Source organism: Sciurus carolinensis, chromosome 17, assembly GCF_902686445.1.
Source record: "Sciurus carolinensis chromosome 17, mSciCar1.2, whole genome shotgun sequence".
Classification (NCBI taxonomy): Eukaryota; Metazoa; Chordata; class Mammalia; order Rodentia; family Sciuridae; genus Sciurus; species Sciurus carolinensis.
In genome coordinates, this window is record NC_062229.1 from 47,075,798 (window position 1) to 47,100,520 (window position 24,723).

General features: G+C 37.9%; 1 protein-coding gene across 1 annotated transcript in view; it reads right to left on the reverse strand.

Annotated features, from left to right (window-relative positions):
- Kat2b (lysine acetyltransferase 2B) overlaps positions 1-24,723 on the reverse strand; it is a 101,377-nt gene that overhangs the window by 13,093 nt on the left and 63,561 nt on the right. The window contains 7 exon segments of the mRNA XM_047531218.1: positions 1,170-1,280; positions 8,681-8,807; positions 9,962-10,170; positions 12,893-13,029; positions 15,596-15,721; positions 20,648-20,754; positions 23,973-24,164. Of these exon segments, the coding sequence (XP_047387174.1) occupies positions 1,170-1,280; positions 8,681-8,807; positions 9,962-10,170; positions 12,893-13,029; positions 15,596-15,721; positions 20,648-20,754; positions 23,973-24,164 (1,009 nt within the window).

Here is a 24,723-nt window from a genome sequence, read left to right on the forward strand (position 1 = left end):
GGGAAAAAAAAAAAAAGGCACTTAGAACTTGATATTAAAGAAATGAAACCTCTTCAGATAAAAAACTTTCAGACCACCACAATATATAGTTGATTCAGTGATATTCATGGTTTGCAATACATGCATTTATATAGTATAGGCTGTAATAACAAGAGAACTATATTGAATTGAATATTATACATAATACCTCATAAAGTAAACATAATTTTCCTCAAAGTGTCTATTTTAATAATTTGCATAAAATAACTTGGACTTCAGAACTATCACCCATGATATTCTGTCTCACCTGTCAGCACAGACTTAATTCCAAGTAACTATTGCGATCATCCTCAAAGAGGGTCTAAGACAAGTCATTTTTTTTTTTATTTTTTGATACTGGGGATTGAACCCAGGAGCACTTTACCACTGAGCCACCACATCCCCAGCCCATTTTATTTTTTATTTTCAGATAAGGTCTCTCTAAGTTGCTTAGGGCCTCACTAAGTTCTGAGGCTGGCTTTTAACTTGCAATCCTCCCGCCTCAGCCTCCTGAGATGCTGGGATTGCAGGTGTGCACCACCCTGCTGTTCCCACAGACAAATCACTTAAGAATCATAACTGACTGCTAAGGGAAGCTGAGGCAAGACCGCTAGTTCAAGGCTGGCCTTGGCAACTTGTATGTAGCTCAGGGATAGAGTACCCATGGGTTCAAGCCCCAGTACAGGGCAGGGGTTCTAAGATGACACATAAGCTCCTCACTTGCTCCATGCTGAAGAACCAGGACAGTCCTATAATAAATCTTAGGCCTTCCTCTCTGCTGTCATAAATGGAGGCACCTTCCTTAGATTTGAATCCATTTCCTTAATCATGGAAAACTCTACACACCCAGGACTAAGAGTGTCTCCTAGTCTGGGGATACCATACTCTCGAATATCAGGATACAATATGATGCTTCATTTACAGATGACATTTATTCATTGACTCAACAAGTAGTTATGTAGTTTTCTTTCTCTGTTATACCTTCTAGTTCAGTCTGAAGCTTACTCGTGGCATATGGCTTACAAAATAAAAATCCTTATTATAAATAGGAAACACTGAAGGAAAAAAAAAAAAACTTGCTTGGATGAATGCTACCTGAAGCACTTTAAGAAAATGAATGACAGAACAATGTTGGGTAGTGAGAAACACACCTGTTTCTTGAAGTATCCGATTGCATATTCATCTGCATATGTGAGGAAGTTCAGGATGTCATGTTTTATATGATATTCTTTCAAATGATTCATCAGGTGTGTTCCATAGCCCTGTGTGGAAGTTAGTATACAGACAAATATGTTAGGTTCCAGAGAAAAGAAATTCCTACAAGTTTGTCAGGAAATGTTGGCAAATTTAGGAGTTCAAGTTTTGGTATATTTTACCAAATAGGACCTTTCCTTAAAGAAACATAATGTTAATATTAATTCTTGCATTTATATACAACTTGGAACTAAAAAACATAATTCAAAATTCTTGAGTTGAGACAAAAATCGGCATTTGAAAACACAACTTCTTGCTTTTTTGAAAATAACACACCAAAGGCTGGGGGCGTAGCTCAGTGGCAGACCATGTGCCTAGCAGGATGTGTGAAGCCCTGGTATTCAACCCCCAGTATCAAGGGGGAAGGAAGGAAGGAGGGAAGGAAGGAAGGAAAATAATACATCAAGGTTACAAGTTGCTAGTTTATTTCTAAAAATTATTTGAGTAGTAATATAAAAATTTTTGGAATAAATGTTATAAATTTTTGCCTACTCTTTAAAGTGCCTGAGAACCTGAGATGAAAAGAGGTTTGTAAATGAAATGTGCTGATCTTCACTAGAATATTTATTAATCCAAGTATATGTAGTATACCATACATCAGCAACTCATCTAAAAAATAGTATCATCAAATACACAGAATTTTCAACTTGGTCTTATCAGACCTTTCCAAGCAAGTTCTAAGAAGTTCAGAATCTCTGAGTCAGCCAGAGTACATTAGGAAGTAACAAAAAACAGTGAACAATGTTGAATAAATAAGTGGTTTAAGTATGAAAAATATAAGCAAGTACAAGTTAAATTTATTGGGATTGTTTTAAAACCTCCTTTAAAAAGATGAAAACATCCACAGATAAATGTCTTCACATGAAAGGACCCAAATGTGTTCACAGGTATAATCTCACAGAACCAGAGCACTTCAAGGGCAGAAGGGTCTTTGGAAACCATGGAGTCTAACTCCCCTTCCCATATGAAACTAGAAGAAGGTAGGTAATCTGCTGGAATACCTTCAATGCAGAGATATGCTTTGGTTCTGAGATGGACCAACTTATTTTTAGGCACGAAGACCTTCCTAACATTTTCCTGGGATCTGGCCCCTGGTTATTTCTAATTGACCTTAGATCTATTCTTTGAGTTACAAAGACTCATTTCTGCTTTAAACAACTAACTCTTCAAGCCCTTGAAGCATATACTCTCCCATTCATGCCAACCTCCATTTCCTGAGCCCCAAGAAAAGCATCATCAAAGTTACAGTCATCATTCCTTACATGGCACAATTGAAGACCCCTCATCAACCTAATGACTTTTTCCAGGACTTTCTCCAACAGCAATGCCTTCCTAAAACATGAATCCTTGGGCCAAGCATAATGGTGATCAGGTGATGCTCTGTCCAGCAAACAGGAGGACAGTATCATCCCCCTCTTCTATCACTGATGTTATCCAAATACACTTTAGTTTTTCACAAACACATCACAGTACTAAAACACTATGAGTTTGAATAAAAAAAATGAATGCAATATCTCTGATTAAGGAGAAGATAGAAAGATAAACATAAACACGTGATTACAGTAGATAGGTGCAATGTTCAATATGGGAGCAACTAGCCCTATGGAGTGATTTAAATGTGACTAATCCAAATTGAGATGCACTAGAAGTATAAAATACACAGGAAGAAAACTGTCATTATTAACACTTTGTTACATGCTGGCATGGCAATGTTTTGGACATAGCAGTTAAAATAGTATAAAAATAATTTTACCGTCTATTTTTACTCTTTATAACATAGCTACTAGAAATTTTAAAATTGTATATGTGACTTGTAGGAGTCTCAATATTATTTACCTGTTGGGCAGCTCTGAAAAACAATGATGTACTTTTATCTATAAAAGTAAAAAAAGACCATAAAATAATTAAGGGGATAAAGGGAGATGGGCTAGAAGGAGATAAGAGGTTTAAGTGAGGCTTTAAAAGACGTTGTCAAATAAAAGACGTGGGAATAAGATGGATTTGAAATCTAATGTAAGGTAAAATACACCTTTACAAAAGTATTACAAAAATACATAGGATACAGCATTGTGGCACATGATAATCCCAGCTACTTAGAAGACTGATGTTATTAGGATCAGGAGGTCAAATTCATATAGTTTAGACCCTAACTCAAAATAAAAAGGGCTGGGATGTAGAGTGCTTATCCAACATACACAAGATCCTGGGTTCAATTCCCAGCACACAAAAACATGTTGGAGGTGTAGCTCAGTAGCAGACCATTTGCCTACCAAAGGCCTGAGCTCAATCCGTAATTACTGCAATAAAAATGTTTGTATGTGTGTGTGTGTGTGTGTGTGTGTGTGTGTGTATTTATTTATATGTGTATGAGAAGAAATTATATAACATCAGGGTATAAAAAGGCTTCTTAAAGAAAATATGAAATGCAGAAATATAAAGAAAAAGACTGATATTAAGTAGACTACTGCACATCTTTACATTTCGTTAAGATACCATAAGAAATTTAAGATACCATAAATGAAACACAAATGATAAGACTTAGTAACAAGAATATAGAATTATCTTCTACAAGATCAATACCAAAAGCCAGGGGGGGTGCAGCCTAAATGAAACATTGTCAAAGGATAGGAATGAGTAACAAATATTACCAGTAAAGAAATAAATATGTCCAACAGCACAGAAATCAGAGCACTCCACTATAAAATGAAATATTTCAGCAACTGCATATAAATATCTTTAAGGTTGTCAGTAAGGATAAGGGGAAATGATATTCTCCAACATCACTGGTGAAAATGTAGATTCAAAGGCCCATTAAAAGGGCAATCTAGAAATAATTTAGATTGGCCATATTCATTCATACAGTAATTCAATCCTCCATGTCTATAAAGCATTTCAAACAGAGCACTGTTAGTGATAGAAAATTAATGTAAACATAAATGTCTTTAATAGGGAAATCATTACCTAAATTATGATGCATCTGCCTTATGAAATATTATATAGAAAATAAAATAGCTCTATATCATCACTAGTAGAAATTTCTGCAATGATGGAAATGTTCTTTATGAGCTAGGGATGTGGCTCAGTGATAAACTGCTTGCCTAAAACGTATGAAGTCCTGATCTCAAAGCCCAGTATGGAAAAAAAATTATTCAGCAAATGTTCTTTATGCTATCCAATATGGTAGCCATTAGTCACAGGTGGCTACTTGTGTACTTGAGTGACTGAGGAATTAAACTGTAAATTTAACTTAATTAATCTAAGTATAAATTTAAATAACCACATGCCTACAATGAAACAGACCTCTATGATGTAATGTTAAGATTATTTTTTAAGTACAATAATATGTACAGTATAAATTCCTTTTATGTGAACAACAAAACACTCATCTGATATGTGCAGGTACATTCCAATGTACATAAATCAAAAGAGTACTTGGAAGGATGAATACAAAGTTCACAATCGTGAGATCGGGGTAGGACTTTTGGTTTTATATAAAAATGTATTTTTGCATGACTTATATAACAAAAATTATTATCATCCTATTTTTCTGGTTTTGGGGTGGAACCCAGGGGTACTTTACCACTTAGAACATCCCAGTCCTTTTCTTTTTGAGACAGGGTTTCACTAAGTTCCTAAGGGTCTTCCTAAGTTGCTCTCGAACCTGCCTCAGCCTCCAGTGTCAACTGGGATTACAGGCACGTGCCACTGTGCCCAGCTAAAATTTATTTTTAAAGGTAAAAACTGGAGGAAAGGGAAGGTTTGTTTAGTCATAGGGAAACATGCATAGGTAAAGTAGTGTCTTGAAATTCATTAAAAAAGAAAATTTTGTCCCCTGATGAAGCTCAGGTCATTGTAGAGGTAGGCGATGCAAGAGAGCTATGATTTTGTTATAGGTACCAGCTTGTAAAGAGTTAATAGAAGCTGGGTGCAACGGTGAATGCCTGTAATCCCAGCAGCTTGGGAGGCTGAGGCAGGAGAATTGTGAATCCAAAGTCAGCCTCAGTAACTTAGAGAGGTCCTGTCTCTAAAGTATGAAAAATGGTTGGGGATATGGCTCAGTGGTAAAGCACCCCTGGATTCAATCCCTGGTACAAAAAAAAAGACTAACTAGAACTATAAATCTTCTCTTTACCCCAAAATTCAATTAATTTAACTCCAAAAGAACAATGATGGTTCTCTCGTAGCTTCTCACAACCTGCAAAAGATGTCTGTCATCAGTGTCAACTAGTTTGTCATCTCTACAAAGAAATTTTCTCCATTCCAAGTTGCTTGTGAGTAGGGGCCGTGTTTTTTAACTTAAACCTCCTCTAGCATCATGACTCACAGGTAAATATCACCTCCATTAGAGAAGACACTGAAAACAAAGTTATTATAAGCAAGTGTTTAGATATTAACCCTGAAACTATTTCCCTTGTTTGTATGCCTGTATTTTTAACTGTCATCAAAAGGATTCCTTTCCAAAATCAGTGCTTGTTTAAACGTATATTGTAGTAAACAACAGTATAAGTGATGCAATTTTTGAGTTACATATAAGAAATCCAAATGATTTTTTCATGACAAGTTATTCTATACCAGGTGAGAAATTCCAAGTAAATTCTCAAATGTTACCTTGTGTGTTCTTTGGGCAAGATAAATTCACATACAAATGTTACTGTATTCATGGGATTTGGTATATAAGCCTGATTCTCCAAAATGACTGAAGATGACTTTTAAAGTAACATTTTAGGGCTGGGGAGATAGCTCAGTTGGTAGAATGCTTGCCTTGCAAGCACAAGGCCCTGGGTTCGATCCCCAGCACCGCAAAAAAAAAAAAAAAGCAACATTTTGCCAAGATTTTTAATATAGTAAATAAACATTTAAAACCTCAATTTATACAACCACACATGGTGGCACATACCTGTAAAGCCAGCCACTTGGGAGAATCCCAAGTTCAAAGTCAATCTCAGTAAGCAAGGCCCTAGTCAACTTAGCAAGACCCTATGTAACTTAGTGAGACCCTGTCTCAAAATAAAAAATAAAAAGACCTGGGGATATGGCTCAGTGGTTAAGCACTGGGTTTAATCCCCAGTACCATGAGGAAAACAAAATAAAACAAAAAAAACCCTGTATTTACGTATTTGCTGTTTTCACAGATATAGGTTGCTGCATACTGGGACCCCTGCAGTCTTAAGGACAGCACATGTCTCGGGGGTTGCTCAATAACCCATAACTAATGACACAGGACAGTGAAAAGACCAGAAAATGAATGAAACTGTCTCTCTCATTCCTATTCCAACCAAAGAGCAAGTAGTCTTTAATGTTTTTTCATACATATATGTTATATATGCATAAACTTATTTGTTCTAATTTGTTGTACATGAAAATTTTATTCATCCATTCTATTCATTTTTGAAAAACTGATCATTTTCTAAAACTGCACTTCTAAGTCACTTAAGTGGTTTTTTTTTTTTTTTTTTTTTTTTTTTTTTCCAGTTCTTTCTACTGAGTTTGTGATGTCTGGCTACCTTCCTTTAAGTCTTTAGAAAATTACATGGTTTGGGGAAAAAAAAATAAATTGCCCTTCTGGGAAGTAATAAGACAAAGTATCCAATTCACACTAAATACCTTCAGTTTCCCTCTGGTGTCTTCCTAAAAGCGTCCAAATCAACCTTAATCAACCTTTCCAAACAAGAAATAGCTATCTTGGAAGACAAAAATTATGCAATCTTTCTGAAATGGAAAACCAAAGGCATATTTTTCAAGTCTTATCTCTAAAGAAAAGTCAAATTTTTCTTTTAAGTAAGGTCCTAAACTCTGGACATTTGGAAATATATGGATTTTTGGACATTTCTCACTTTGTCAAAAGGTAAAAATGATAAAGACAGTGGCAATGCCATCTAAAGACATGCTGTCAGAATTCCTTGAAAAATCACCGGAGAACAATTTCCAGCACATTTGGGACTTCACCTTCTCCAGTCAGAATGATGAATGTAAGACTACTGAATCACATTTGCCCTTTGAGGCTTGGTGCTAGGAGTCAAAGACTAAAGGCTCCACTTGAGCGTCATGAGATTGAATACATCACAAAAACTTTAATTGCCACTGTGAGTTGATAGTACTGCTGTTAATAAAAGCAAAAGCACCAACAGCAGTGACTGTAGCCCTCAATCTGAGAATGATTCCTTCTAGTGATTCATTTTTGGTTTTTGCAAATGACATGTCCTTAGACCTGCAGCATCCAATATGTGGAACCCTTCCCCACATGTGCCTACTGAGCACCTGAAATGTGACTACTGAAATGTGACTAAGTCAACCTGAGAGGCATGTGAAACATACACTGGATTTCAAAGACTTAATTCAAGACAAAGAATGTAAATAGTCTCAACAATTATGATATTCAATACTGACTAAAATAAATTTTAAAATTAATCTCACCTGTTTCCACTTGCATTTTTATAAATGCAGTCACTAGAAAATCTTAAAGTGTATCTATGGCTTCTATCTGCAGGTTGCATTATGCTTTTGCAGGATAACATTAGTGTAGACTTTCTAATAAGTTTTCTTGGCAATTATCTAATTCTGAGCTGCTTATCTTTCCACTATCCATGATATTTTTCCATGATATTCTTTAGGGCTTCCTAAATACCAAATAAATAATCTTCTAAGGATACATTTTCTGATTTCCTTTTCCTAAAAACAACAGAGCAGCAAATGATAGGGTCTAAAAGAGAGCTCTTTCTATCTGCCCAAAGGGAGTCTAATTTATTCTGACCAGACCAACTATGATACCAATAAAATACAGCCAGAGTATCCAGGGAAGAGGGACCTATGCTCAGAACAATTGGGGAAAAAAACAAAACAATGCAACACATTCCAAACTCTACACAAATAGGAATACTGTATTCAAATTTTTCATGACTTTCTGTATTAGAATTTCTTTAGTCCTTGTACCCTTTAGGGGAAAGGACATAAGAATTTTTCTCAAGTGTAAGCTGCTTAAATCATCTTCATAATCCAGATCAACCACATCCTTTCCTGGTGTTTCAGCACTGACAGGTGTTTGTGTGCATGCACGCACATGCATGTGCGTGTTATGTGTAAGTTAATTATAAACACTGAGATCTGCTTTCAAACACCTCTTCATTTGCTATAGACTACACTTAAGTTGATACTGGGTTGTGAAGTGCACTTTGGCCCAAGGTCCAACAAAGCCTTGGATAACCCTATTTGTTGGTACATGGAACAGTTTACTCTCCTCACACATATACCCATACACATACACTCACAGTGAGAGGACTCTTCACAAAAAGTCCTGAACTCCACTTTGAACCTTCTCTGGCCATGGCACAGAGAGCTCCTCCCAAGTTCCACAGCTTTAGTGAGAAGCCCCACATTCTGCTTTTCTTCTAAGACCTTGGGTTTCCCTTACCTTGACTTGCTCATTTGAGGTTACAGCACAGAAAACAATCTCTGTGAATCCTTGGGATGGGAACATACGGAAACAGATACCACCAATAACACGGCCATCTTTAATTAAAGCAAGGGTTTTGTGTTTCCTGAAAGAATAAGATTATGTCAAAGTTTTACCTATCTTGGTAATAAATATACTTTTTGAAGTATTCTTTATTAACTAACCAAGAAGGGGGTTTGCCTGGGGTTTCTATGGAAACTTCCTTCATTTAGCCACTATCTTCACTAGCCCAACCTTTCATCTGGACTTTTTAGAGCAAGCCTGACTGCCCAAGACTTCATCAGAGCTGCTCTCAGAACCAGATGCAAGTCCCCTAAGAAGTGTGTGAGGTCTACAAATGAAAAACAGAGAATGTGTGGAGATGTTCTGAAACTGGTACACCTAATACCCAGGGGACTCACAGTGGAGGGTCAGGAGTCAGCACATGTCATGGCCAAACATGGCATGTATTTCTGAAGAGTTTGTTCTTACTTAAAAATATCAGAAACATTATGGAAAAGAAAATTGTACAAAATCCACATGTACAATTGGCCAAAACCTGCATACAGAATTTTATCAGACCTTCTCTCTGTAAAGCATCACTCTTTTTTTGTTGTTTTTTATTTTTTTATTTATTTAAATTTTTATTTTTACAGACTGCATTTTGATTCATTGTACACAAATGGGGAAGCATCACTCTTAATTATCACATGCATGTATTATAGTCCATATGGATTATTGGGCTATATATACTAAAACACATCCAATTAGAGAAGTTTAATTTGTATTTGTGTGTGTGTGTGTGTGTGTGTGTGTGTGTGTGTGTGTGTGCTCTTGAGTGTTTTTAAGCAATGGATTTTCAAAGTTAATCTGTCTTCTATCCCAATAATTTTCCCAGTGTTTATAGACCTTGGCAACAATGGAACCCACTTAAATCACCAAAACCAAAATGATTGATGGTGAAAAAAGGAAGATGATCTTTTATTGTGTATATTCTTACTACTCTAATGAATAAAGCACAGGTTAGTCACCAGCAATTTAAAATGTAAAGCTTCATTATTATTAACATTTACATACTGTTGAAAAATTAATCATAGTGCTTTTTGATATGAAGATTAACTTGATGGAGCCTATATCCACAGTGTGACAGGCGACAAGAGGATTCAGTGGGTGGCTAGGGCTGACTTTCACTATCTAAGAGGAACTACTCTTTCATTTTAAAAGGAATTGAAGAAGAAGGAAGAGCAAAGCTCAACTTACGGGTCAAAGACAAGCCGTGTGATATATTCTTTTGGCATTCGGGGCAGCTGATGGGAGAACACGTTTTGTAAGCCAACCAGCCACATCAGGATCTTCTTGTTTGGTTTCTGGTTCAAGGAATTGCCAATCACATGAAATTCAATTACACCCCTCCGTTCTTCCAGCCTTGCTGCCTCGTCCCTGGCTGAATGTGCCGACAGAAAATTGGTCTGGGATGCAAGAGACATGAAAAAATTAAATAACAGCGTTATTGTCATAAGACAGTGAAGCTGGAACATATCAAAGCTTGTCTTAGAACATATCTAAGCTGGGTGTAATGGTGCACATTTGTAATCCCAGCTACTCGGAGGCCAAGGCAGGAAGATTCCAAGTTTGAGGCCAGATGGGGCAACTTAAAACAGAAAGAACTGAGGTTATACATTGAGTTATAACTCAGCAGGAAAGTGCTTGCCTAGCATGTGGAAGGCTATGGTTTCAATCCCCGATACTACACCAAAAAAAAAAAGAGGGAGAGGGCTGTGTGCTGGGGATACAGCTCAGTTGTTAAGAGTGCTTGCCTCGCAAGCAGGAGGCCCTGGGTTCAATCCCCAGCATTGCAAAAACAAACAAACAAAAGTTCCTCTTCTTCCTTCTATTAAGATACACATTTGTAGATTTTCAGGGTCCTAAACACATGAGCACACATGCATGCACATGCACATACACACAAGTTATAAAGACAGAAAAGTTTGGTAAAGTATTGTATTATAAGAAAGCTGAGTACAAATATGTACAAGGATGTTATTTGGTATAGAATTAGGTATCAGCAAACTTTTTCTATAAAGGGACATAGAGAAAATATTTTAGACATTTTGAGTTACAGGGTCTCTTCTGCCTTCACTACTCAACTGCTGTTGAAGTGTGAAAGCAGGTATAGTTCCCAGGCCCCCCGCCAAAAAAAAAAAAAAAAAAAAAAAAACCAGTTACAGAATATAAGAACAGGTGTAGTAGTGTGCCAATAAGACTTTAAAAAAACAGATTAGATTTGGTCTCTGGGCTACAGTTTGCCAGCCCCTAAGGAATCTCACCCAGCTGAGCTTTAAAGACTCTTGAGATGACATATCTCAAATTCTCATTATAGGTCAAGCAGCAGTCAGACTTATATCCTTGTATCTCTTTTGGGAGGACAGTTTTTCCCAGAGGAATGTTTTGAACCACGCTAACCACAGCTGGCAGCACGACCTTTGCCAGCACTGTATGTTCCCATCTTATATAACCCACCTGATGACATGCAGACAAACGTTCAACAAAAAGCTCTTCAGGGGGCTGGGGATATAGCTCAGTTGGTAGAGTGCTTGCCTCAAAAGCACAAGGCCCTGGGTTCAAATCCCCAGCACCATAAAAAAAAAAAAAAAATCTTTTCAGGGAAGAAAAGTTCTAACCGGCAGCACTTGCCTATTTCATTAGCCTACAGCTGGCTGTCTAGGTACACAGGCGCTACTACAGCTAATTTCAAGCTACTAAGATATTTAACAACCAGCTTACAAAACTCCTGAAAATTTAATAATTTTCTTATTCATGCCAGTACAAGCCAGCTCTGGTATATTATTAAATCCACACAACAAATTTCGAAATGGTTGATAGAATCCCCACTTCGCAGCTGAAAGAACCTAAACTCAGCTAATCTATGAAGTTACTAAACCCCTAAAAGACAAGTATAGAAAAGGAACTAGAGTGTTTAGTCCCCACAGACTGAATATCTAGAGGAAAATGGAAGGAGTAATTTTATGATGAGATCTTTTTATTATGACATTCCAGTTTTCTGAATTATCCTCAACATCATAAAATAAATACCTTGGGAAATACAGCAAAGTAAAAATTAATACTTGAATCTAACAGAGCCACACTAAAAAGCCATAAAATTGTTTATAAAACGATGTCCAAACCATCTCTTCATTTCTTGGAATGGAAGCTGTAAAAAAACCTCTTAAGTCACCCTGCCCCTGGGTGCAAAGCAATGAGAAGACAGCAGTACTTTTACCAAAACGGCTCTGCTTGAATCAATCAAACCACTGGTTAACAATCAGACAAATCCAAACAGAGGGACATTATGCAAAGCAATTGACCAAGACTCATCAACAATGTCAACAATGCAAAAGACAAAAAGGCTGAAGAATTGTTTTAGATTAAAGGAAATTAAAGAATGAAGACATAACTAGATGCAATGCATAATCCCTAATTGATCCTGCAACAGCAGAATGAAATTTAGATGGATGGAGAACTGGGGTATGGGTTGTACCCTAGGACAAGGGTCAATAAACTTCTCAGTAAAGGACTAGAAAGTAAATATTTTATGTTCTGTAAGCCATATATCTAGTCCCTTTTTTAATTATTCAAATCTGTTGTATGGCGAAACAACCAAAGATATTTCCAAAAAAAATAAGTGGGCCAGACCTGGCTCATAGGTTGTAGTTTACCAGTCCTGTGTTAGCCTTATTCTTAGGAAATACAAGCAAAAAAAGTTAGGGGTGAAGTATTACAACATCAGTTTTTAAGTCTGGAGTGGTTCTAAATGATTCACAGAAGAAAGAAAGGGAGAGACAGGAAAGTCAAATGTGGTGTAATGTTAACAAACTCCTGGATCTAAACCAAGGGTTATGGATTTTTATTGCAGAATTTTTGCAATATTTATGGGGGTTTGAAATTCTTCAAGTCAAAACTTTCTCAACTATGTGAAATTATTGGTATGTGGCCCTGGGATATGATATTCTTCAAGGAGAACTGAACACCTTTTGTTCAGCAACTGCTGCCCTCCCCACCATGACCACCAGCTTTAATGCACATTAGGGAGGCATGTGAACTCTTAAGTACTGCCGCCCCATTTCTGAGAGCTGGAGTGGCCATGAGACCATAGAAGGTCTATCAGCTGGCTGCCCGGTTTACCCTGCTGACCTCTGGTCCGAGCATTGCTGCAGGGTCTGTGATGGTAGACATGACCTCATTGATCAATTCCATAGGAATATCCCCCATAACTCGGGGTCTCTTGACCTCCTCCAGAACGTGAGAGTCATTCATTTTCCTCTTTTCTCCTATGATAATCAAAATAAAAGACAAACAATGGGTAGTTTTAAACAGGAAACAGAAAATATATGCCAACTATCCAACCAATTTTCTAATAGCATTGATGGATATGGAGGTTGACTCTCACTTTATCAGGAGAAAGGGTGGCAGTAGAGGTAGGAAAGAAGGGAGCAGGTCACAATGATTTCCAACCCTGGATCCATTTGGAGTATTTCCTATTTGCTATGACAATTTTTAACTAGATAAATGAGTTATTAAAGCAAATTTTTCTTCATTTGGAAATGCAAAGGGTTGTTCTAGTTATTACTGGTTAGTAATTCTAATAGAGTCTCTTCACAGTCAGAAGATATGGTCCATATGACACCAAAATGTCAAAAATGTTGACAGCCACTTTATGGCCTAAAATAAAACCAATTTTTTTAAAATAAATGTGCAGTATCTTTATGGAAAGAATATGCATTTTCCAATTCTGAAGAGTAATGATCTCTAAACTCTCAAGCATGTTAATTGTGTTTTTAGGACTTCTACATCTTTATTGATATACTTGTCTGCTTAATTGATAAATTACTCAGGGTTGTGTATTGAAACTTTAAACTATTATTTCTCCTTGTAGCTTGAGAAGAAATACACACACACATACTCAAGTCTACAAGTATGTATATGTATGCACATATTATTTTTATATATGTATATACATACACATACATATATATACACATATATACATACATATCTGAAATATATTTGTGAATTGTTTTCTTCTCGATAAATAATTAAAATGATGAATTTAAATTTTCATTATAAAATGACTGACTTTATGATTAATTTTTTTCCCCAGGGCTTCAGTTTGGACCCAGGGTGGGGGTGGGGATTGTACCATTGAGCATTTTATATATTTTTTTTTTTTTATTTGAGACAAGTTCTAAGTTACCCAGGCTAGCCTTGAACTTGTGATCCTCCTGCCTCAGACTCCTACATTGCTGGGATTACAGGTTGTGCCACCACACCTGGCTTTTTATTGGAAGGGAGGAGTAAAACAATACCTCAACAGTACCTACCCCTGACCTATGAAGTAGGTGCAATCAACATGCTAGGAATGGCATGAAAAAGCAGAGAGAACATTCTCCCACTTTCCATGAGACTACATAATGGCTGTTTTCCTTTATTGTGGTCATGTTTTGTTTTTCCAGGTTACTTTCATAAAATATATTCAATTTTTAAAATTAATTTTATTTTGACTTTTAGATGTTTGAATTTCATTTATTCCTCAGATGTAAACCCCATCAAGCACACTTTCACATAGCATTTTCACTATCTTTAGTTAAAAAGGAGCAGAGTGATTCAAGTTCCTTGTCTACAAAAGATGCTTCCATAAATATTATATATTGCTTACTAAAAAGCTGTGTGTAACTCTTATGTTGCGGTTTTTTGGATATAAGTGAGAACATTTTCAGACAACTGACCAATAAATCTTCAAATTCCATGACTGACTCAGGGAAATGTTGCACACTATATATTTTATAGATGAGGTTTATACCTGTCTTGGCTCAAACCTGAAGGACTAACAGTATTATAAGAAAGCACTTCAGCTGCATTCCAACTCATCGGTAAAGAGAATGGCATACATGCTAAATATACTTCATATAAGGTCCTCTTCTTTCCCTTTTCCATAGCACTTCTTTTATTTCAAAATTTAAACCTGTCCAAGATCTGTTTGATGTCCAGTCTGTGGACAGAGGCAACCCTTAAAGCATTCTGTGTGGCTGAGGATATAGCCCAGTGGATATAGCATGCTAGGAAAGCATTAGAAGCCTGGGGTTCAACCCCCCAGTGCAACAAAAATGTAGTAAGAATTCTATGATTATAAAATGCTTCCAGGATTAAAAAATGTGCCCATTTGGCAGATTACATTAATGACCAAATTCTTTACCCTATCATCTACATGCTTTGCCATGCAACTGCAGTTTTTCCAACAAAAGAGCATAGGCAACATTTCTCCTTTTCTCTACCCCTTTGACTCTAAAATCAAACAAGTGACTTGGTTTGAATACAGAATGAGACAGAAGTGATGGAGTAACAGTTCTAAGTCAAGGCTTCAAGAGACTGCATATTTCTGCTTGCTCTCTGGTTCTTCTGCCATTGTCACAAAAAGGACACTTCTGCATAGTCCCAGGTTCCAGGAAGATGACCAGAAATACATGGAACAGAGTTTCTTGCATATAATTGTTGTAGTCAAGTAAAGCCCAGAACACAGGCCCCAATCAATGGATAGACTTTTAAGTCCACCTAGCCAAGATCATGAAACTAGTTAAGCTCTGCCAACTACCAGACAATACAGCAAATGAGTGAGCTATGCTAATTAGTCATTACAGATCTTACAACTGTATTCTGGATTAGTTAGATACACAGCAATAACTAAACAGCACAGTCCAAAACCTAAACCAAGTGATTTTCCAGCCATTAAAATCTGGTCATGCACAATCTGTAATTGGTTTTATTTTACTTTCGGTGCTCTGCAAGACATGGAGCTCCTAGGGCAAATCACAGCCCTCTTATCCCCTCTGAAGAACTTACCTGGGTTTGGCTCAAGCCCAGAAGAGGCTTTGCAAGCAGGACTGGTGCTCCCTCCATTTGGCTGCTCAAGGGAAGATGAGTTTGAATTGTATGAAACTGTCCCAGCCACAGGAGGTGGATTGATAACTGCTCCAACAAAAAGAAGATATTAAATGACTTTTTTTAAGGCAACAAGGAACCAAGACAATAAAAGACCATTCTATTATTACCCAATACCTCACAAAAAAAGTCAGTTTTAAAATAAAAAACATGGGGGCTGGGGATATAGCTCAGTTGGTAGAGTGCTTGCCCTGTAAGCACAAGGCCCTGGGTTCAATCCCCAGAACCGCAAAAAAATAAAATAAAAAATAAAATAAGAAACATGGGCATCAAGATAATAAAGACAGTATTAGATTATATCTCATTGAATAAAAGTATCTGAATCCATATTGATAAAATAACATGTGAATGAATGAATAACGAGAAAGCAAAGCTCTTCCATACAAAAGAATACCAAAAAATAAATAAGGAAAGATTGATGAAAGGTAGTTTAAAAAAAAAAATCACCATTTGGCAGTCATCATACAACAACTCATTCAGGAAGGATCATGTTTATAGACTAAAGTTCATGAGTATAATTTTGATGAAGATAGAATATTTGCATGGTCTAAAGTACCTCACCACAAAAGTGCTTTTAGATTACAAAAGCAGTAATGCTATCCTGGAGAAAGCCAGCAGACACTACCTTCACCAAGTGATCAAACCCAGTGCAAGAAACTATGGTACAAGCTGGTAATCACAAGTCTCCTGAGGTGATGGGAAAGTTGCTACAGACTACATTATTGAGATAAAAAAGCGAGTCTATAGATTAGATGACGATAAAGTAAATATAGCAAAATGTTAATAACTGGTGAATCCAGATTATCTTTATCCTATTCCTGTAACTCTTCTGTAAATCTGAAAGTATTTCTAAACAAGTTTTGCTGTTGGTGTGTGTTTGTTTCACCATTGTAAAAACAGGAAGCTCCTTTGCTGGTTGTGTTGCTTATCCATAGCTGAAGAGGTGAAAAATGATGAGGAGTAGAGACATTCTCAGTATAGGATGGCAGATCAGATACCCAGGATATTCACTCAACTTCTAACGCAGCCCCAGCTCTATCTGCAGAGAACACAACACTCCCAGCAATCAAGGTGATATGACGGAATAAGTAAACCAAGCAATAGTGAGTCACTGACACTCAGTATCTCTAACTGAATAGTAATTGATATGCAACAAATCAAAATAAAACTAGGTACAGTGGTATGCACCTGAAGTCCCAGCTACTGGGAAGTCTGAGGTAGGAAGATAGCTTGAGCCCAGGAGTTTGAGGCCAGACTAGGCAACACAAGTAGACCCCCATCTCAAAAAAGAATCAGAATACACTGAAGTATCAGGATGTTACAGTTTAGATCTGAAATGTTCCCCAAAGGTTCTTGTGGTAAAGGCTTGAGCCTCAATGCAGCAATGTTCCAAGGTAGTATATTTGGGAAGTGACTGGATAATGCAGGTTCTGATCTCATCAGTGGATTAATCCACTGATGGATTTATAATTGAATAAGCCATTGGAAGGTGGTAGAAACTGCAAGATGAACCTGGTTGGAGGAGGTGGGTCTCTCTTCTCTCCTCTCTTCTCTCTTCTCTCTCTCCCTCTCCTCTCTTCTCCCTCCTCCCTTCTCCCCCCACTTCTTCCTGGCTGCCATGAAGTGAGCATTATGCCCTTCCACCATAATGTTCTGCCTTGCCTCAGGCCCAAAGCAATGGAGTCAACTGACCATAGACTGAAACCTCTGAAATTGTGGACCAAAATAAATCTTTCCTTTTTTAAGTTGTTTTTCTCAGGTATTTTCTCACAGTAAAAGATTCACTGTGAGTGTTTTGCAGGCTATGTTTCTTCTTCCAGCATACAGGCCATCTGAATTTCAAAGTACACTGCAGTGATTCTAAACAAAGAGGAAGCTCTAATGATTCAGAAGACATCTGAGTGTCTTGCAAAACTTCAGAGCCATCATTAAAAATGTCATTTATTATAGGTGCATTGATGTGCAGACATGCCAATTAGGTAAATGATTATACTCCTCTTTCCCCTGAAAAGAACACACTGCAATTACAGCAGTATGCTGCTGACAGCTTCAGGTAATGCTAAAGTGGGACTGTATACTAAAGGGTACTAAAGTGTGCGATCCCACTTAACTAGGGACAACCTTAGCCACAGAATTAAACACAACATTCTCACTGAATCAAAGAACCTCTGCTTTCTCCATCCAGTTCTAAGACAGATAACATGTGGTCAGAACTTGAGCAGACTGGGAGAATTTGGGACAGACAAGGGTCAAAGGTACTTTCACAAATGGAAAATCCTCTTCAGAGACCCTTAAGAAAGTTAAGTTGATCCAGCTGAATAACTTTGGTGTCCCCCTGCCTAAAGGAGGAAACTATGCTCTTCACTCATTCCCTCTGCAAGCCTGAACTGCTCCGCTCCAGTGCACACCAAGGGAATGCAAAGGGCAGTGCAGAGCTCTGGCTCCTAAGGTAGTGTAGGAGGTAAGCATTAGCCCCAGGTGTGAAACCCAGCTCCATCCCTTACAAGCTGTTGCTCCACTCTGAGCTTCCATGTCCTCAACCACGTGAAAGAGATAATAATTCCAGTGTCCCAGGGTCTGTGACAAGGCTTAAAGACATAAAGCAAGCCTCAAGTTTCACAGGCAAGCAATTAATAAAAGTATGATTATTATTGAAAAACTGGGTCTCTGATCATCAAAGAACTGCATTCGCAGAAGGGAAAAAATACACAGGAAAAAATGGGGTTAGGATTAACATGAGGTGGGTACATAAGACACAGTCGTTCTCAAAAGCTGCACATTGGCATCACCTCGGAGCTTTTAAAAGTCCCAGTGCCCAGGTCACACACCCCGAGCCAATAACATCCCACCCTCTCTTGGTGTGGCACTCACAATTCAGAACATTTCAAATCTCCATGGGTGGTTTCACTGTGCAGACATGTTTGAGAATCAAGAATAGGATACTTAAAAAAAAAAAAAAAAAAATAGGACGTAGTCAAGGTTCTACAAAAGTCCAAAAGAAAGGCGATATGGTCCTGGCAAGGGCACCAGGGAGGAATTAGAAGAGTTTATAGGAAAGATGCCATCTAGAAACTAAGTAGGATCAAGACAAAGATAAAATGAGCTGGGTGCCTGCCATACAGCGACTCATGAAGCTGAGGCAGGAGGAGGAGGAAGGAGTAGGGGGAGAAGGAAGAGAAGGGGGAGGAAAAAAGATAAAATAAATAGCACGGGTTCAGAGAGCAGTGGCCAGTAACCACAGAGAAGGTATCCAGTAAACATGACAACTCAAGTCTCCAGGGAGTATGTAATATGAATGGGTAGGCCTTAGGGTACTGTAGGTTTTCAACCAAACATGAAATTATGACCTAAGATGAAACTAAAAGGTCACAAAGGTGTTTTTGACATGTTTTGGTAACAAGAGTTCAAAAAAAAAAAGTTTTTGATCAGCCAGCCTCAGCAAATTGGCAAGACCCTATCTCAAAATTTAAAAAATAAAATAAAAAGAACTAGGGATGAAGGTCAGTAAGTAGAGTACCCCTGGGTTTGATCCCCAGTATCCCACCCAAATAAATATTTTTAAATTTAAATGTAGATTTACATTTAAATTTATATTTGCATTCATGCTTGGGTTCTAGATTTTTAAAAATCATAAATGACTCCTCAAATGCATTTTGCCGATTGGAAGTCATCAGACTCAAAAAAGCATAAACTATATGATTCCTTCCAGATGACATTCTAGAAAAGGCAAAACTATAGGAACAAAAAAAAAACACAGCAGTGGTTGCCAGAGCTGGAGTTATGACAACAAGTGGACTCTGAAGGTGCTCAAGGGCATTTGTCTGGAGTGATATGATTTTTCCATCTTTTGATGATAATGATGGTTAACCAACAAAATGTGTTTGTCAAAACTGACAGTACACTAAAACAGGTGAACATTACTGTATGCAAATTATACCTCAATTTTACCATATGTAAATTAGAACTTTTTTGGGGGGGAGGGGTACTAGGGATTGAATCTAGTGCTTTACCACTGAGTTACATCCCCTATCCCTTTACTTTTTATGTTGAGACAGAATCTCCCTAAGTTGCCCAGGTTGGCCCTGAACTTGGATCCTACTGACTCAACCTCTCAAGGAGCTGGGATTACAGCTACCATGCCCAGCCTTCTTGCATTTTTTAAAGCAAGAATAAAATTATCTTTGCTGAAGGTAACACTCACAAGCCCCCATACTAACATGAGCTAGAGCTCATGGACGTGGAAATTCAGCATTCTGTCTGTCCCCAAAGCCAGACAGAAACTGTTGCTTCAGCATTTTTTTTTCCCCCAAGCTTCTCTGTCCGTCTTCCTACTGTCAAAGGCAGGAATTTGGATCATTTTTCTGGGATCACTGTGACTAGAAAACACATCTCTCTCCTCACAAAATGCTTACTGATGTCACCAGATGACCTAAGGGATGCCCTGCCCTACTGAAAAAGTATTTCATATCCTGAGACAGATTATTACTCTCTTCCACTCACTAACCCACCATTATCCCTGGTAGTAAGTAGATGTATAAAACAGACACCAAAGAGTAAGAAGCCAGACTGAGACTTGATTCCTAGGCATATTTAGCCATTGACTGAGACTATAAGTACCTTTGAAATAAAGCAAGCATCTGACTACAGAGCTGAGCCATCTGGTATGTTACACCTCCCTTAAAATTGCAATGTGCAAGCGAAGGCTTCCTGCAGTTACTGTTGTTTTAACTACTTGGTGTGCACCTGCCCTCTTCATCAACACAGACACAGTTGCAAGGCTTTGGTTTGTACCAACTTTCTCCTCATTAACAAGATACAGATGCAAGATTTGCCAAAGTGTTTGCTTTTTGGCTGGCTCTAATCTTCAATTTCCTGATGAAAGGCAGAGTGAGCTACAAGGAACACTTCAAGTTGGACTTCCTGATTGCTAATTTATGTAAAAAGAAATTTTACCTGTTTGGATTCCTAGCTGGCTGGTTCTGGAAGAGGCTGAGAGAAAATCCTGATCCCAGATGGGAGAGTTTTGACTATAAACTTCTTCCTCTAACATGGACAGAAACCTAAACACAAGAGTAAAATCAATAGTAAGATAAAAAGAGTGAAAAAAAAATTAAAGTGTTACTAGAGGGACAAAAGTCCTAATCATCTATGGCAATCACCTTAATCTCTGGGTCTCACCTTCAACTCAGTAATACACTAGGGAATCAAGATTGAAATGATGACTTATTGGGGCAGCCCTAACATATTTAAATACAGAAAGAGATTTCTACAAACTATGCTCTGTTGATCCTATACAGCTTCACACAACATAGAATACACAGAGCACTACACCATGGAAAAGCATGAGTCTTGTCCAGTGAGATTCAAGCATACAATTTCAGCTCTCCATGTGGCTGTCATTGTCACTGTCATTAACACCACCGAAGTTGCTAATGTTGACTGAATGCTTGTTTTGGCCTGAACTACTCCAGAAACTTTTCACTGAATCCTCATGGGACTTAAAAGTTACATATTTTTATTTGTCACACAGTTATATGTAGTTCTTACTATGTGAAAGGTAGCGTTATCAGTGCATGATGCTTCCTAATTCACTTGATTTCATATTGATACCATGAGACAGAATCCCTTTCTATATCTGCTTTACAGATGAAGAAAACTAAGGCACCAAGAGGTTAAATAACTGATTCAAATTCCCACAATTACAAAATGGCAAGCAAGATTGGAACCAGTGATTAATTGTTATGCTAACTTCCCATGATGTTATAACCAAATGGATCTCAGGTTCTGGAAGCCCATAGAAATCACCTGGAGTTTTCTAACATATGGAGAATAGAAATATCTTCTAAAAAAAAAAAAAAATAGAAATATCTAAAAGCACTAAAAGTAGTTCACCATTGTAAGGCCATGGGTGATCTTTTTCTTCTTTTTAGTTCTCTAAACCAAATTTTCTTCAACATGTGCATTTGTCACTTTTAGAATGAAACATAGATACTAAAATTTAAAAAAAAAACTTGCAAAAAATAGGAAATGAGGGGAAGAAAGGCACAAGTTAAAGCCCAGCAGCAAAAAAAGCAGCATATGAGGACAGAAAGATAAGGATATAAGCCCTGACCATGCATCTGAGAGCCAGAGATCTCCATGGGTGCTGGCAAACTGGTCCCAGCTTTCACTCTGAGACAGCCCAAGACTCAGAGAGAACCTCAGACCTCAACATGTGTTGATTCTGCTTCCAAAACTGTAGGTATGAATCCCCAACAGCCTCGAATGTTGTCATATTCAGTGAAAAGGGATTTAAATGCAGAAGTGGGTGGTAGTTTCACCCTACTATTAGTAACAGAGAAGAAAGCAGTGTTGATATTTTAACTCAACAGCATAAGCGTGCTAGAACTAAGGGTTGATGGAACAAAACACACTATAATTAGCAAATATCTGCAAGCAGCAAAATGAATTTGCTATGGGGAAAAAAACTGTCACTATGCAAAGTAATTAAAATTTATCTTTTAGCATTTAACAGGTGTGTGTGTGTGTTGGGGGAGGGTGGTCCCTCTTTGTCCTTTATCCCTTGGCTTAGAGACAGAATGGCAACTATCATCATAAAATAAAAGATGCCACTTATGTGGCAAATGTAATAGATAAATTAGTATGAACTGTTTCAATATCCAAGGAAAGTAGCTTAGACCAGTTAATAGGCAGCCACTGAAAGGCATGAGCATGCCCAGAAATTTTATAACCCATTTGAGGGATAACATTCAAACTGCAGTTCAAGTGCCTCATCTCATATGCTGGTTTCCTGGTAAAAAAATCAGTATGACAATCAGGATGCTAGGCTACATGTGCAAATATCTGGTGTTCAGCTAAAGTCCATCAGAATTATTCAGGACATCCTCCATCTAAGCTTTAGGATTTGGAATAAACTGCCAATGAATTTTCAATTTCTATCACAGAAGCAATTTAATCATTGTTGTTTGGACAAGACTTATTTTTAACAATTAAAACCATCTTTCCTGGGCTAGGGATATAGCTCAGTTGGTAAAGTGCTTGCCTCACAAGCACAAGGCCCTGGGTTCAATCCCCAGCACACACACACACAAAAAAAAAACTTTCCTGAGACACAAATTGGACAATCCAATAATATCTTAGTAATAAAAATCTAGTTCCTCAAATAAAACAGATTTCAATTCAATTACCTTTGGTCAAAGAATATAGTACCTCCTCTCACATTCTATTCTCTAAATCAGCAGTTCTCAATAGGGTGAGGGAAAAGGCTATATCATACCGAGACAGTCTTTTTAAATTACACCTTCTCCCTCCCTGACCAAGTGTGGATCTGGGTGGAATGACAACCACAAAGTGAACTGCTTCGTTCATGTCTTGCTATCCCTGCTCCGCAGTCATCAATTGTGCCTTCTGTCCCTCTCACCAGCAACAAACCTCTCAACTTAAATCTGCTTCTTAGCACTGAAAATGCATTTCCAAGGCCAACAGTGCAGCACTTCAATCTTCTATTGCTTTGACACATTCCCTTCACTTAAAAATATTAAAAAGATGATGTATATTTGAGAGCTCTGGTAGGGCAAGGGGCACACAAGGATGTATATTCTATAAGAAATTGAGTACAGAGGTACAAAGGTCATGCTGAAGGAAACCTCTCCTGGCCAGTCTTTTTTTTTTTTTTTTTTTTTTTAAAGACAGGATGAATGGAACCCAGGGGCACTATACCACTGAGCTACCTCTCTAGTCCTTTTTATTTTTTATTTTGAGGCAGAGTCTTAATAAGTTGTCCAGGCTAGCCTAGAATTTCTGATCCTCTTGCCTCTGCCTCTCAAGCAGCTGGGATTACAGGTATGTGCCACCACACCCAGTTCTGCTCTTGCAGTCTAGTTTCCAAAGAATGAAGGAGAGATAGAGGCAGGTAATTCACCAGTACTTAGAAAGGGTTGGAGATCGGGGATGGAAAAACCAGCCACTTGAGTTCTCTGACACCTCCTGAGTTGATGGAACCTGATTATATGCACCCTTCCCCCACCATCCTTTAGCTTCAACAAAGCGTTGGTTCATAGTGAGAACCACAGACAATGGTCTAGATGGTGGAAGGTGAGGGGGACCTTTACAGGACCTTTACAGGACCATGGTTGCAGTTAACAAGCTAATACATAGGTAAAGGCTAAGGGCCTTTCTCCCCTATGATGCTGTTTATCATTCTCGATTTTGTTATTTATGCAGGCTTTGACATGTATTAGCAACCTTAAGTTCTGCAAGAGCAAGAGCTCTCTCTTACTTTGGGAAATGGGTGAGGATTAGAGTTCGTTTCTCAAGAGGCAGTTTGTCTTTTTCCTGTCTTGCTTGTTCCAGGAGCTGTCGCCTCATGACAGTGAAGACTGAGCGAAGCAACGTTCTCCCGAACACCTGCGTGGTTTCGTACCGAGGTAGACTGTCACAGAACTGTGGCACGTTGCAGTAACACAGCCACCTGCAACAAGGAGACAAGCACCATTAGTATCCCATGTGAAATATCCAATTAGGTGACTCTCGATACAATTACACCCCACCCCCAGAAGAAACTAAGCCTGCAATGATAAGCAACATAACGACCAGCTAGAGGAACTTGGGAACTAGATTAGCTTGCCCTTACACCACTGTGTGGGTCCGTTTCTGTTAGAATCCTCCTATTCTGCCACATCATGTAATGAGTCATGGAGCCAAACAGTCCTGGAATCAAATCCTTGCTTTGCCACATAATTGGCTACAGAACTTGGGAAATTTTATGTTATTCAGTCGACAGTGCCTTACCTATAAATAGGGACAATTACAGCAAATTCATTCCACTCTTTGAATATCAAATGAATTAACATGTGTAAGATGCACACGTGTAATTCAAGTGTAATTTGTGTACAGAACTTGGGAAATTTTATGTTATTCAGTCGATAGTGCCTTACCTATAAAATAGGGACAACAATTATAGCAAATTCATTCCATTCTTTGAATATCAAATGAATTAACATGTGTAAGAAGCACACTTGTGTAATTCA